The sequence below is a fragment of the Eriocheir sinensis genome, chromosome 29 (assembly GCF_024679095.1).
Source record: "Eriocheir sinensis breed Jianghai 21 chromosome 29, ASM2467909v1, whole genome shotgun sequence".
In the NCBI taxonomy this organism is placed as follows: domain Eukaryota; kingdom Metazoa; phylum Arthropoda; class Malacostraca; order Decapoda; family Varunidae; genus Eriocheir; species Eriocheir sinensis.
The window spans coordinates 2,750,004-2,766,438 of record NC_066537.1 but is presented as its reverse complement, the minus strand read 5'-3'; the positions used below and the strand labels follow the sequence as shown (position 1 = coordinate 2,766,438).

General features: G+C 43.6%; 1 protein-coding gene across 1 annotated transcript in view; it reads left to right on the top strand.

Annotated features, from left to right (window-relative positions):
- LOC127005270 (methylmalonyl-CoA mutase, mitochondrial-like) overlaps positions 1-16,435 on the top strand; it is a 65,161-nt gene that overhangs the window by 28,618 nt on the left and 20,108 nt on the right. The window contains exon 3 of the mRNA XM_050874063.1: positions 3,433-3,528. Coding sequence (XP_050730020.1) covers positions 3,433-3,528 — 96 coding nt within the window. The remainder of the gene's footprint in view (positions 1-3,432; positions 3,529-16,435) is intronic.

Below are 16,435 nucleotides of genomic sequence, written 5' to 3'. Positions count from 1 at the left end.
ATTCAGGTGACCCGTTAGCCTCACAACATTGTGCAATGTTACATTACGTGCGAGAATGTTGTGAGGGACCTGTTGTTGTGGGATGGCATTTTGGCTGCACTCAGCAGCCAGGGTGGCTCACTCCTTACCTGCCGGGAACCATGTGAGCTAATAGGTGAACTGAATGCAACTGAGACTTGTAAAGTGTGGAGATAACTGGTAGACTCACTCGACCCTTGCTCGGCTCATGTGCTAGCCAACCTGCATCTTCTAGAATCAGCTAGATTGATCGGTATGCTTGTAAGACTGTAGGTCTATAAACTGGTAGAGTAACAACTAGCGCTGTAGGATTAGTATTTACAGCTTGAATGCCACAGGTGACTGAGGGGGAAGGTCAGGTAGGCTAGCCCAGCCCCCCCCTCCTGTCTTACCCCCGCCTGGCTGGCGTAGGGTCAGTGCGTGAGGGTAGCGGCGGGGTGGGAGGCGTAGGAGGTGCAGAAATACTGTATAAACAAATCGCTGCTCTTCCCACGGCAGGACATTTGAAATGCCAATTCATTGCTTAAAAAGTATTACTAATATATCATTAGCCTGGTCGCAGGTGTGAGCAGTCATAAGTCACATATGTCGTACCTTGAGGACTACCTGTAATATTTTTGGCCTAGACAGTTGAAAAAGAAATTGGCAAACGCTGCATCATCACTACTGACACTGTGTGTGTTTACATGGATCAGCTGCTGCTTGTAGTTATTATTCATTTTTTCATGATTTTATTTTTTATAGAAAGAAACATTCACTGAAAATTATTCACAGTAGTATGATATGTTTAAGCTCATGGAGTCAAAAAAGAATATCTAACACTTTATGACTGCCGTCAATGGTGCATCCTTTGTTCACATGTATTGGAAGTCTTCAAATAACTTGTTTTAGTTAATTTTTAAGTTCAGTTAAGTGGTGTGTTAGTGCGTTGAACAATGTGTGGTAAAGGTCTGGGCAGGGACTGAATACTGGATTGCCAGTGTGGCAAATGTCCGGGCACAGGACGCTGCCCTGGACACTAGTGATTCCTTCCTACCTGGACTTCTGTGGTTCCCTGACACGTGCTTCCCCCAGTAGTCCGGGAAATTGAGTGTTGAGTGGACGTTGTAATTGCTTCTTTCAGCTGATTTACATTTAAATATGATGAAAATCAAAATAATAAAAAAACAATAAAAAAAATAAAAAAAATAAAAAAAAATCCTTTCCCAAAAAAACAAGTCTCAAACAAACTCAGTGGTAAAAAAAAAAAATAATAAATAAACCAACCCTGTCTATATCCCACTCTTTCTATTATTCATTAACCCGTAAACTGTGCCAGACATCTCAAGATGCTATGAGTTAGACTGTGCCAGACACATTAAGATGACGCATGTTCCAAGGTGAATATATTTATATTTCCCGCGATGCCAAAGTATATTCCAATGAACCTCATGGGGCAACATCATCCCTCTTTCGCACCATGTAGTCACCATCGTCATATTAGTTGCTCTTTAGCAGCCATGGAGAGTAGAATCATGTCATCTACTGATGCCAACCAGTCTCATATAGCTCCTGCGGTCATAACCGAGGGGGAGGCATGGGAGGGGGTAAAAAGAAAGTATTGGTAAAGAGAAAGATTGTAGTAGACAAATTTGAAAGAGACAGTGATTCAGATTGCATTCAACCATCAGATTCAGCTGGTCTGAGGAAGCGTGGCAAGCGTGAGCATGCTTCTGGCGCTCAAGGTCACAGACACGCTGCCTCTCCAACAGTGCGGAAAGTTACTAGCTAGCCTAGTCACTCACTGACACCATCATCACTGTCCGATGATTCAGAGTGGCAGAAAGAGGAGGAAAACGACAGTGGGGGTATAAGAGAAGACTCAGCTAATGAACTGAGTGAGGGAGGGGTGTCAGCTGGTGTGGGAGAGGATGGGGAGGCAGAGGGAGAACAGGAGCCTCAGAGACGCGAGACAATGCGTACTCCATTCGTCTGGTCTGATGGATCAAATTTTGTGCCAGACATTCATAAAACTTTGACAAGAATATTGCTGGTGTGACTAATGACTGGCCTCTTGATCATGATGCGCAAGAGGTTGATTATCGAAATTGACAAAGTGATGTTTCCTGTGATGTATTTTGTTTGTTGTAACTGGAATGAATAATTAGTGGCAAGAGAATGTTCAGACGTGACTGTGCCATGTGTCATCTTCCCTCTGCCACCATCCTATCTACCCCGTCACTACCAGCGCTCCCAAGGTCGCCTCATATCCGCAACCTTTATCCTGCCATCATTGCCACATTCGGTGAATTATTATTATTTTTTTTTGCACTATTTGGTGCTCAACATGTCTCTCTTGGGTGTTGTAATACTAAAAATTGTTTTCCAGCAGGTTATTGTTTTGCCATTTATTGAGCACCCAGGAGCTATTCCCGAATCTTAATTGCGCAGTTTATGGGTTAAAGGTGAAGTTTGGGGCATACATATGCTATAGCTATGCATGGTCTTGGTGTTCATCTCCATCGCATGGGCCTTACCGATGACTCTACTCTGCATTAATCAACATTATTTTAGCAAATGGCTCTCTGAACAGGAATTACATAACTCAGAAGCTGGACGCTACAGAATGCTTAAACTCTGACCTTGCCATCGTTTCTGAGTAGGCATAAGGAATTTAGTGTCCTTCAATGCCTCTCAAACACAGTCTCTCCACCTGGCAATTCTGTGCAATCTTCCAGATATCTATCCTTTATTTTTCAATAAGACACAGCTGTTCCCTTCTTCTACACTAAACATAGCCTTTCCTTAACTCAAATTCTGAACAGGAAATTTCATATCTCATCTCTTTTTATATCACCTTCTTTGAAGTTAGGCATTCTGTATCAGGTCCATCAGTCTTTTACCCCTATTCAGACACTGTCTATATACAATGGTATGTAGGTAGCTTGTATACTCTTACTGACACTCTTCTTTCCCTTAAATTCCATTGCATTGTTTGCTGTTTTTCTGTCTTCTTTCTAGTTTCATGCAGACTGCTCTTCTGAGCTTGCTAACTGTATGGCTATACCTCTCCCGTGACCCTTCTGTGCACATCTTTCTATTCTTTTTCATCTCTGTACTATCAAAGTCTCTAATGCAAAAGTCAACCAGCATCTTCATTCTTTCATCCCTCTTGCTAGTAAACTTTGGAACAGCCTTCCTTTGTCTGTATTTCCTCCTGCTTACAACTTGAATCGTTATGAGTGGTGAGTATCAAGTCACCTTGCCAGCTGAATTCGACTTGCTTTCGGGTTCCTCATTTGTCCTCTACATACAGGAACAGTGCTTAGCAGACTCTTTTGTGTAGCTATATATTTTGCCCAAAAGCTGCATTTTTTTTTTTCGTAAAAATGAATGAGTACGTTTTGTTATGTGAAAATTCTGACTTGTTTTCAGGTGTTTGGCCGTCATGTGGCAAAGGACCGGCTGGTGTCTGGTGCGTACAAGACAGAGTATGGAAACCAAGATGAACTTACAGCCGTCTCTGCCAAGGTGAGTCAACTGAAAATTACTTTCTGTTACTTTTTCATGTTTTTACTTTTTTTTTTTTTACAACAAAGGAGACTGCTCAAGGGCAACAAAAAGAGTGTAGAAAAAAAGGACCGCTGCTCACCGCTCCCACAACGGACAAAAGTAAACAGTGGCCAAAAGAGAGGTCAATTTCAGGTGGAGAGGAGTCTTGATGCCATAGCTGGGCGTTATCGCGATACTTTATCGCTGATAACAAAATTGGTTTATCGGCCATCCGCTACTTATTTAAGTATATATCGATGTCTTTGTTACTTTTGTAACCAAACTAGCGATACTCGCTACTTTTTACGCCTCAGAAAAAAAAAAGTCTCCTCCCTACTGCGCATGCGTGGCCCGGGCGCCTGGTGTAGTTTGAAAAAACTTCGGAGTATGAAATATCTTCGGTGAAGAGATTTCATACTTAAATCATCAACACTAAAACACTAAGTTCTGGTCTCTCGTGAACTGCGCATATTCAGACCAGTAAGCGTAGCCCTCACAAAGCTTTTTAACAGAGTTGCTAAAAGGCTGAATCAGACATACAGTACCACCATCCTCGCTGTTTCTAGAACGACACTCTGTACATATAAATACAACTCGTACAGAGGGTCATTCTAGAAACAGCGTGGATGATGGTAGTGGTACTGTATGTCTGATTCAGCCCTCCAGCAACTCTTAATTATGGTTAAAAAGCCTTGTGAGACTGTACAGGTCTATGCTTGCTTGTCTGAGCCTGCGCAGTTGATGAGAGACCAGTGTTTGTAAAAAAAAAAAGCGCCAGCTTTTGGCGGTGGGGACGCCAAAGAACACAACACCGGTTCAGGTGTTTCTAGTATTACCATCCATAGGTACGTGTCAACGTGTGGTTTTCAGGTTTTGTAAGTTTTATAAGATTCAGATGATGAAAATTTGAATTCATCTTTGTTTTCTATTTGAAATATCAATATAGTATCGTTTTTGCCTATCGGACTTATCGCTAGCTAGTATCGGAATTGTGGATTTATATCTGGTATCGGTTATCGGTTATTGCCTATATTTGTGTCTCCAGTTAACGAATATCGGTTATCACCATTAAGGTTTTCCATTATCAGTTATCGGTTATCGGGAATAAGGTTTTCTGTTATCGTGCCCAGCTATGCTTGATACACTCTTCTTGAAATAGGTCAAGTCATAGGCAGGAGGAAATGCAGACGAAGAAGGGCTGTTCCAGAGTTTACCAGTGTAAGGGATGAAAGAGTGAAGATGCTGGTTAACTCTTGCATAAGGGGTTTGGACAGTATAGGGATGAGCTAGAGTAGAAAGTTGAGTGCAGTAGGGCGACAGGAGTGGGGGAGGCATGCAGTTAGCAAGTTCAGAAGAGCAGTCAGCATGAAAATATCGATAAATGACTGTCGGTAAGAGGAGGGGAGTTGATGAGATGAAGAGCCTTTGACTACTCTGTCCAAGAGAGCTGTGAGTGGAGCCCCCCACACATGTGATGCATACTCCATACGAGGGTGGACAAGACCCCTGTATATGGACAGCATCTGTGCGGGGGAAAAGAACTGGCAGAGACGATACAGAACACCCAACCTTGAGGAAGCTGATTTAGTGAGAGAGGAGATATGGAGTTTCCAGTTGAGATTTTGAGTTAAGGATAGACCGAGGATGTTTAGTGTAGGAGAAGGTGACAGCTGAGTGTTCTTGTTTTATTATGATGTTTCTTTTTTTCACATTAACCCGTGCAGTGTTTAGTACGTACAAGTACGTACTTCTTAACCCGTAGAGTACCATTGACGTGTCTCACGCATTAAAAGCGATTTGCAATCTTATACCGTTGATGCGTTTGCAAATTACTGTAATTATTCGCAATTGAAAGGACGCTCCCGTGTGCATCTATACGCTCATATGGGTACAGACTTGTGAGTCAGCCTAGCCTCTCCCAGGCCAATATGCCCCCAGGGGTGACGCTGACCCACTTGGAAAGTGAATTTGGGCGTGTGACACGAACGAAAACAAGTTCGAAACAAAGTGAAAATGTCCGATAATCATAGTGAGGTCAGCCGAGTAGTGACCTTGAGCCAGTCACACACACACACACACACACACACACACACACTATCACGGTTACCAGTATTGAATTACGGAACCATTTTCGAACGCACAAACACTTGATTTCGCACTCAAAAAAAATGTACAGTACCCTCTCGAGTTTCGCGCTCACTTCATTCTGAAGGTATAGCGCTAAACTCGAGGATCACGAAACTCGGGGTATTGAAATCCATGAAAAAGCGCTTATTGGTTCCGACCCGTGGAAAAAAAATGACTTTTTCGACTTTATTTCCTTGTTATGACAATTTTTTCGAATTTACTCCCTTGTTATCATAGCTGGGCACGATAACAGAAAACCTTATTCCCGATAACCGATAACTGATAATGAAAAACTTTAACGGCGATAACAGATATTCGTTAATTAGAGACACAAATATTGGCGAAAACCGATAACCGATACCCGATATAAATCTACAATTCCAATACTAGCTAGCGATAAGTCCGATAGGCGAAAACGATACTATATTGATATTTCAGATAGAACAACATTGATGAATTCAAATTTTCATTATCTGTATTTTAGGAAACCTACAGAACCTTAAAACCACACGTTGACACATACATATGGGCGGTAATACTAGAAATGCCTGAACCTTTGTTGTGTTATTTGGCGTCCCCACCGTCAAAAATTGTTTACAAACACTGGTCTCTCATGAACGGTGCATGCTCAGACCAGCAAGTGTAGACCTGTACAGTCTCACAAAGCTTTTAAACCGTAATAAAGAGTTGCTGGAAGGCTGAATCAGACATATAGTACCACTACCACCGTCCTCACTGTTACTAGAACAGCACTCTGTACGAGTTGTTTTTATAAGTACAGAGTGTACGTCGTTCTAGAAACAGCGAGGATGGTGGTACTGTATGTTTGATTCAGCTTTCCAGCAACTCTTAATGGGTTAAAAAAGCATTGTGAGACTGTACAGGTCTACACTTAATGGTCTGAGCATGCGCAGTTCACGAGAGACCAGTGTTTGTAAACAAAAGCGCCAGCTTTTGACGATGGGACACCAAATAACACAACAATGGGTGCCTTCAATACCATGGCATGCTCACAAACGAATATGGAATATCAAATTTGAGGCAGGGAATAATCATTTTTGGGGCAAAGTTAAATGATTTTTCTCTATGATACAGGTAACTCTCGATTTACGCGAGTATTGCGTTCTTGGAGAGGTCGCGTAAATCAAAAACAATGTAAATCAAACAAGAGGTACGTTTCTGTCTAAAAATAAAAAACGTATTTTTCAGCGTATAGCGCGCACCTTTTTCACATAAAAAATGCCTGAAAGTTTAGCCCTGCGCCTTGTACGCCGAATGTACAAATTTTTTATGATTTTTTTCTTCTTTGGGGTGTTTTTAAGGGTCTTTTTTGTCTTATCCAATAACAACGGCAAACTTTCCTTTATCATTATATATAATCCTTCATAGTCCGTAGCTGTCTCATAATATGTTACCATAGAATACAGGGTGATCTAATAACTACTATACAAAATTGAAATCGATGGAGGATTGCCCATGCCTTGTTGTTATCCCGTTTTTCCGTTGGGCGCCATTTCTATGATCTTGATCTTGATGTCACAGGTGGTTTGATTGTATGACTAAGGAGCAGCACAAGCTACATAAAAAATCATATTGGAAAAAAATATCCATGTGTTCATTATTAATTATTAATATTAGTGAGAATAATGGGGTAAATATGATATCAGAAACTGTACATCATGAGTCTTGTGCGAGGAGATATTTCGCGCAATACCAGCCAGGCCGCCATTTGCATTGTTTATAAACCACACAACCACACCCATACAACAAACAGCTGCATGGCATGTGTCACCAGAAACGTGTGAATTGTGTCTCGCCTAGTTGTCTGTCATAACCTACGAGTGATGGTGGGAATAATATGCTTATTCACTTCATTCAGTGGAGAGAGAGAGAGAGAGAGAGAGAGAGAGAGAGAGAGAGAGAGAGAGAGAGAGAGAGAGAGAATATCCATATCACCGAGATATCCACTCAGGCACTCATTCTCAGCCTCACTCGTGTGAGGAAGAAATGAGGAACACCATGAGTGGCTAGCTAGTATTGGTACCGGTACCGAGCAGTCTGGTACCGGTACTGTACCATATAGCTAGTACCGTTAGTACCGGTACCTGCCCACCCCTATTGTTGAGTAGCGTGGCAGCGTGGGTACTGTATTGTTGTTCAAGTGGCGCGCGGGAAGAACTGAGCTCTGCTGTGTGGCCGCGGCGCTATGTGAGTCCAGCTGCGTGAGACATCTGGTGGCCACTCCATAAAATATCGCGTATAAGTGGAAAAAACGTGTAAATAAATTTATTTATTTTTGGATTTTGGACCCCGCGTTATTTCAAAAACGCGTAAACCAAACTCGCGTAAATCGAGAGTTACCTGTATATTGATTTTTGAGTAGCATAAAAAAATAACCTAGTGTTTTAATTTTCATGATCTAAGTGTGAAATCTCATCACCGAAGATATTTCATACCCCGAAGTTTTTTCATACAACACTGGGCTACGCATGCGCAGTAGGGAGGAGACAACATTTTTTTCTGAGGGGCGGAAAAAAAGTAGCGATTATTGCTAGTTTGGTTACAAAAGTAACGAAGATACCGATATATATTCAAATAAGTAGCAGATGGTCGATAATCCGATTTTGTTATCAACGATAAAGTATCGCGATAACTTATCGCGATAACGCCCAGCTATCCTTGTTATCTCAAAATACGTACCTTGGTAATAGGCAGAAAATGGGAAGTGATAACAGGTCGTTTTTAAGCCGCAGTTGAAGGCGGCTGCCTTACAATTGGCTTGTGACCCACATGGACGTGGTGTCGTCTGCTAAAATAAGGGCGGTCGCTTGCGGTCACCCATGGGACAGTTGGACAAACCTATAACTTCTGGTAGTTTTGTGTGTGTTATGATATAATCTGCTAACTCTTTCTGTTATAAGTCGTTAAATCACTAATATCATGAATGACTTTTTAATGCCTATTGAACGTAAACCGCCTCCGCAGCCGCAAAATAGCTCGCAGAGGTTCAACTTGCTTACTATTTCCATATTTTCCTCACCGCTCACAAAGATCACAAGCAGACTAACTAGAACAAAACCAGGCAAATTAATACTTTTAATGCTGTGTATTCCTAAAGCGCGCATGCGTGGTGGACAGCAGAATGAATAATTTCAGTGGGGAGATATTTCTCGCAACACCGGCCAGTGTAGGGGACCCACAGAGTTATACAGTACCCTCTCGAGTTTCGCGCTCGCTTCGTTCCGAAGGCTTAGTGCTAAACTTGAGAATCGCGAAACTCGAGGAATTGAAAGCACTGAAAAAAAACTTATCTGTTCTGTCCTGTGGCCTTTTTTTTCTTACATGTGTGCTATGGTGCCGGTAGACTATCCATCTGTGCCTGATGGTCGGCCTTGAGCCTGTCATGGCGCAGGCAACTGTTTATAGTGGCGCCATTATAATTGGCTCATGCTGCCCCCCGGAGCTCACCTTTTTTCCACTTTTACTCCCTTGTTATCTCAAAATACGTACCTTGGAAAAAGGAAGAAAACAGGAAGAGAGAACAGGTCGTTTTAAAGCCACAGATGAAGCCTTACGATTGGCTGAGCTCTGAAAACACGCTTTTGATTCGCTTGGAGTCTGATGCTGCCATCGCCGGCACTCACCCGGTCAGCGGCCTCGCTGCCTTGGGGCAGTGTCACACTGGCCGTTTTCTTCTATCCGTTGTGGCTACTGGCAACTCCTGTGCGCCCATCCGCGAGCAAGTTGTCGGTTGTCCGTAACCTGCTGGTGTCACACTGGGGCATTTTCTTCCCACCGTGTTGGCGGCAGCTTGGGCAACCGGCAAAACCAACTTTTCCGGGCCAGGGTCGGTTGCCCATATCCACATCCACAACGTAAACAAAGCACTTGCCCTGTATCGACATGGCGTCGTCTGCTAAAGTAAGGGCTGTCGCAGCTTGTGCTGCCATTACCCAAGTTATGGACTTGTTGCATCAGTTAAATGGCAGGAGGAAGCTGTTGTGGGTGTGGTGTGTCTGTGGTTCCTCCGTGCCAGTTCTCATTGTCACCATTGTGCGTGAGCGGCCAATCCACCCATCTACGTAGACTCCGACCACATAAACACGTGGATCGAGTAACAACAAAGACACACACACACGCACGCACACACCAGACTCATCATGAACCATGGCAGATGTTTCTCACAAACAAAAATGGCTTCGCCATTTCCTAGAGTGTGTTAGAACTTATTTGGTGAGTGGTTCATACAAACCAAACATACCCAATGGCAAGAAGAGAGCAGTGTTAAAGACGACTGCTCTCTTCTTGCCAAGAGCTAGGTTTGGTTCATGTGAGCCACTCACCAAATACGTTCTAACACACTCAAGAAATGGTGAAGTCGTTTCAGTTTGTCAGAAACATCTGCAATGGTTCTTAATGTGCGTTTTTATTTTTATTTATTTATTTTATTTTTTATTTTTTTTTACGTCTTGGCCTATTGCGCCGGTAGGCTTCTTCCCGGTGGATCCTGATGGTCGGTCCAAGGCTGTCTGATGTGTGCGTGCGTGTGTGTGTGTGTGTGTGTGTGTGTGTGTGTGTGTGTGTGTTTGTTATTATTCGATCCATGTGTATGGGTGGGTTGGCCGCGCACACGCAGTGGTGACAATGAGAACTGGCATGGAGGAACCACAGGCATGCCACACCCACAACTGTTTCTTCCTTCCATTTAACTGCAGCAACAAGTCCATAACTTGGGTAATGGCAGCACAAGCCGCGACAGCCCTTACTTTAGCAGACGACGCCATGTTGATACAGGTAACTCGTTTTACGCGAGTATTGTCCTTGAAGAGGTTGCGTAAATCAAAAACAATGTAAATCAAACAATAGGTAGGTTTCTATCGAAAAATAAATATTCACTTCATTCAGTGGAGAGAGAGAGAGAGAGAGAGAGAGAGAGAGAGAGAGAGAGAGAGAGAGAGAGAATATCCATATCGCCGAGATATCCACTCAGGCACTCAGTCTCAGCCTCACTCGTGTGAGGAAGAAATGAGGGACACCATGAGCGCCTGGCTAGTATTGGTACCGGTACCGAGCAGTCTGGTACCGATACCGTACCGTATAGCTGGTACCGTTAGTACCGATACTGGTACCGGTACCTGCCCACTCCTATTGTTGAGTAGCGTGGCAGCGTGGGTACTGTATTGTTGTTCAAGTGGCGGCGAGAGAGAGAGAGAGAGAGAGAGAGAGAGACTATCCATATCGCCGAGATATCCACTCAGGCACTCAGTCTCAGCCTCACTCGTGTGAGGAAGAAATGAGGGACGCCATGAGCGACTGGCTAGTATTGGTACCGGTACCGTACCGTATAACTGGTACCATTAGTACCAGTACTGGTACCGGTACCTGTCCACCCCTATTGTTGAGTAGCGTGGCAGCGTGGGTACTGTATTGTTGTTCAAGTGGCGCGTGGGAAGAACTGAGTTCAGCTGTGTGGCCGCGCCGCCGCGTGAGTCCAGTTGCGTGAGACATCTGGTGGCCAATCCATAAAATATCGCGTATAAGTGAAAAAACGTGTAAATTAAACATTTCTTTGGATTTTGGACCCCGCGTTATTTAAAAAAAACGCGTAAACCAAACGCGTTAATCGAGAGTTACCTGTACAGGGCAAGTTCTTTGTTTATGTTGTAGATGTGGATAAGGGCAACCGACCTTGGCCGTGTGTGATGCACACCAGGAAAAGTTGGAGTTGCTGATTGCCCTAGGTGGTGCCAATGCAGCGGGAAGAAAAAAGCCCTGTGTGACACAAGCTTACGGATAACCGTGAACTCGCTCCCGGTTGGGTGTACGGGCGTTGCCCGTAGCCCCAACAGTTGGACGAAAATGGCCATTGTGACACCGCCTTAATTAAGGCAGTGAAGCCGCTGATAGGGTGAGCGTCGGCGATGACGTCATCGGACTCCCAGCGAATCACAAGCGTGTTTTCAGAACTGTCAGCCAATCGTAAGGCAGCAGCCTTCAACTGCGGCTTCAAAATGACCCGTTCTCTCTCTCTCTCTCTCTCTCTCTCTCTCTCTCTCTCTCTCTCTCTCTCTCTCTCTCTCTCTCTCTCTCTTTTGCAATAGCCATAATATTTGGAAGAAAACGTCTAGCGTGATACTACCTTTAAAGGTAGCGTGCCTGACGCCGATGGTAAGTAGACGTGACCCGTACGTGTCAAAGCAACGCGAAACTCAGTGATAATGCGTGAAAGTCGGGATGGTAAGAATTTAGAACTAACTGCGAAACTCTTGGATTGCGAAACTCGGATAGCACGAAACTCGAGAGGGTACTTTATACTATAACTGTGAGTGGACCCGACCCTCGCTGCCATGTGATGTGATGGTGTCGGAGGTATTGCCTTTACAACGGCACCAGTGTAGTGGACCTTCTTCTTCTTTTGACCTGTAACGCTTTGTATCGCTTCTTAGGTCCTCTTTCTCCACACTTTTATACTACACAACATGCACTTAGTTACTTAACAGTGCGCACTTATTCACTTCACCCTGAACTTAGGTGTTTTTCTGTCCTTTTCTTTCCCTGATTTTGCTTTTCTATGCCCTTTTGCTATTTTCCACTATTACTTTTCACCGTCGCTGCCGTGCATTACAGGTCAAAAGAGGAAGGAGAAGAAGAAGAGGAAAACAACACCGAGAGTTCTACAATTTTCATTGACTGGAGAAAAAGTTTTTTGGACTGTGGTTCCACAGTACAGGGTGTTCTCTTATCTTGTTAATCAAGTATAGTAAGCAAAGCAGCTCTGCCAGTCCATTTTACGAGTCTCTTGGTGGGCCATCTTCCACTGCTCCTCACTCCTCAGCCACTGCTGTCGTCTGCTTGTTTACGTACAGCCGTAAGGTACCTACTTACCCACGCTCGTACCCACAACCGTTTTCTTTTCATACAGACAACCAACAATTAACTCGCTGCCGGTTGGGCATACGGGCAACCGCGGTTGCCCATAGCCCCAATGGTTGGACACGGCCATTTAAGGCAGCACGCATGACGCCGACAGTACGTAGACGCGACCCATACATGCCAAAGCACCGCGAAACTCGAGGTGGTAATGCACGAAAGTCGGGATGGTAAGAATTTAGGACTTAGCGCTAAACTCGAGGATCGCGAATCTTGGATAGCGCGAAACTTGAGAGGGTACTGTTGGTTATAATCTTTTGCCAGGAAATTTTCTGCCTACAGAGAGCCAAAGTTGCTGTGAAACCAAAAAAACAAAAATTTTGGAAAATTTTGGAATTTTTTTTCATGCTGGAATGAATTTCATTGAATAAAAGTTGTAGAAAATCATCCGTATAACTCAACTGTGAAATCAGATTGTTATTTAGACAGACTTTTTAGCTAGAATTCCATGATTCGCCAAAAATTCCAACTTCCATTCCCACTCCTCTGAACTAGATATTGGTTCATCTAGATTCTAGAGCATGACGTATATCAGTGGAGATGTTAAGACTATGTTTTGCACCCACACCTCGAGCAGAAGCTAAAGGAACACCGCCAAAATAGGACGGCTGAGGGAACAGAATCGCTCTATTGACGTCATGATGCGTAGGCGAGAACTGTAGACTATTTTTAGCATGTAGAGGTGGTAGGGGACGTCGCAGAAACAAAAGAGGTGCCAGTTAGTCACTTAGCATCGACAGAGACCTAGTTACGGGCGCCCTTCAAATTCCGGAAAGCTTCGTTGCCCACGTCTGATAGAACTACAGTAATCCCTCGTCTATGGCGGGGGTTAGGTTCCAGAACCCCCCGCGATAGGCGAAATTCCGCGAAGTAGTGAGCTTTTTTTTTTTATTATTTAGATATATTTTAAGGCTTTATAAACCCTTCCCACACTCTTACAAACCTTTTCCACACTCCTATTGACCTTTCCCACACTCTTATAAACATTTCCTACAACGTTTCGTCGTTACGACGCGGTCCCAATAAATCATCATCATCATCATCGTTTAACGTCCATTTATTCCCTATGGTGGGGTTTTGACGGGATATGAGCCTCCTCCACTGTTGCCGGTCCATAGCCATTTCTACCTATGTAGTATAGTTAATAACAACGGTGAGCCTCGCCAGGAAGTCTTACGGCAGATTGGCCCACTGTGTCATGGATTCACTCAGCACGAATATATGGCGTTGTTGATACCTTTGCAGAAGGATCTTTCAAGTCCATTGTGCTCCCTCTCTTACTTTATAGCTTTGAGAAAGGGACGCTAAATGGTGACTTTTTTTTTTGAGAGGCAGATTGATGCCTTTGGTAATAAATGTCTACGCAGAATTATGGGATGTTTCTGGAATGACTGTGTCAAACCAGCGACTACTCTGTGAGACTTACATGACATATACCAAATACCTAAATGAGGCAAACCACCATATGCGCCCTCCCTTTCTTCCTCCCTCCTCCCCCCTGGGGTGTGGAGTGTGGGAGCGTGATGAGAGAGTAGTAGTTTTTTTTCATTTTTTTCATGTTTTTTCATGTTCCCGACTCATTCGACATAAATAATGACCATTTCTTTACTGTAATGAACTTGGAAAGGAAGAATAAACAACAAATGGATAAATCATAAAACTCTACTCTGTCTCTGCCCAGTTGTTCTCTCTTATCGTCTCTCTCAAAGCAGCCATTGTCTCTCTAGCTGTGTCTGTAAGCTGTGTGCTGTGTTGCCTGCTATGTTGTTGCTGTTGTTGTGTTTATATGCGCCCAAAGAACTAGAAAAAAAAAGTTTATTACATTGAAACTAAAAAAAAAAAAAAAACCCGCCCATACATATATTATATTTTTTTTTTTTGCTGTTCCTATGAATATAATTTCATGCGAGGCTTTGAACCTTTACATATATATTTCTCATATTTTAAGCACCCCCTGTATTACCTGCATAGTCTGTCAATGCCAACTCCAGCTATACAGGCACGTGACACATTACCCAGAAGCTGACCCTGCTCATTGGGTTGCCTCTGTAAGAGACACTCCTGAGTGGAGGAGGCCAAGGGGACTCCCACGGTGTTTGTGGGTTGAGCAAGTCGATAGATCCTGCCAGGAGGTACTCAGGATGAGAAGGGGGCCTGCATGGAGACCCGCCCTGATGGACCCCCGGGCTTGGTATTGTAAGGTGGGCGAGGCGACGCATCCCCCTGCATGTGCCCCCATTGACTGATTAACCCTCCTGAGTTTCGTGCTTACCTTATTCCAAAGGTATATCGCTAAACTTGAGGATCGCAAAACTTGGGGTATTGAAAACACTGAAAAAGGGCTTATTTGTTCCAGCCTGTAGAGAAGCTGACTTTTTTTCCACTTAACTCAGTGATGGGATTCAGCCGGTTCGCAAGAACCTGTTCTTGGAATTTCTTTAATCCCGAGAACCAGTTGTTACTGTTAGTTTAAATCATGGGTTCTCAATTTTTCCCCCATGAACACCTTTTACTTACAACTTATTTTGGTAAACCCCTCATAGAGAGAATCTGTTCTTAAAAAATTTGAATCCCATGACTGACTTAACTCCCTTGTTATCTCAAAATACATACCTTGGAGAAAGAAAGAAAATGGAAAGAGAGAACATATCTTTCTGTTTGTTTGTTGACAAACAAAGCTTGGATCGCATGGATGATAGCGACTTCTTTAATGCTGCCTTTGCACTAGCTACTGGGTCAGAGGACAGTCCTTCCAAGTCACCCAACTGAGGGAGGCTTAAGCTAAAGCCACACTGGGCATTTTTCCTCTGACTGTGTTGGCAATAGGCACAACCGGCAACTCCAACTTTTCTGGGTGTGCGTCACACATGACCAAGGTTAGTTGCCTGAATCCACAGCATAAACAAAGCAATCGCTTGTATTGACATGGCACCATCTGCTAAAGTAAGGGCTATTGCAGCTTGTGCTGCCATTACCAAAGTGATGGACTTGTTGCTGCAGTTAAGTGGAAGGAAGAAGCTGTTGAGGGCACGATCATGGCTTCAAAGACAGGAGGACAGGAGTGTTTACCCAGACCTCGTCAGAGAACTGTGCTGTGAAGATGGAGTCCTACACTTTTCATAGAATGGAGAAAAAAGAGTGTTTTGAACTGTGGTCCTACACTATGGGGTGTGCTCTTAACTTGTCAATTAAATAGTAAACAAAGCAGCTTTGCCAGTCCACTTTATGAGTCCATCTTCCACTGCCCCTCACTCCTCAGCCACTGCCGTCGTCTGTTTACATACAGCCATGCGGTTGCTCATACCCACAACCGTTTTCCATCTGTATGGACAGCCAACAACTTGCTCTCGGTTGGGCATACAGGCAACTGCAGCTACCTGTAGCCTCAACGATTGGAGGAAAGCTGCCAGTGTGACTCGCCTTAAGGCAGCATGTGTGACGTTGACGGTAGGTAGATGCAGCGTTAAACTCGGGGTGACGTGTGAAAGTCGGGATGCTAAGAATTTAGGACTAAACGCGAAACTCAAGTATCTCAAAATTTGAATAGTGTGAAACTTGGGAGGGTACTGTGGAAGCTCAAATATAATATGAGGATAAGTTTTTGGGTGCACTCTGTCCCTCAAATGCTTTGAAATACCCAACATGTCCACTTTTGTTTTAGCAAACACGTAGATTATGCGGTGTGTGATATTATTTATAAATATTAACAATATCAGAAAGGTTTGAGAATTTTAAAAGAAACAAACATGAAATGATTCAATGTCTACAGAATAATGGTAGATTTTCATACAAAAAATTGGCTCACAATAAAAGTGTGTTTGGTTTTATC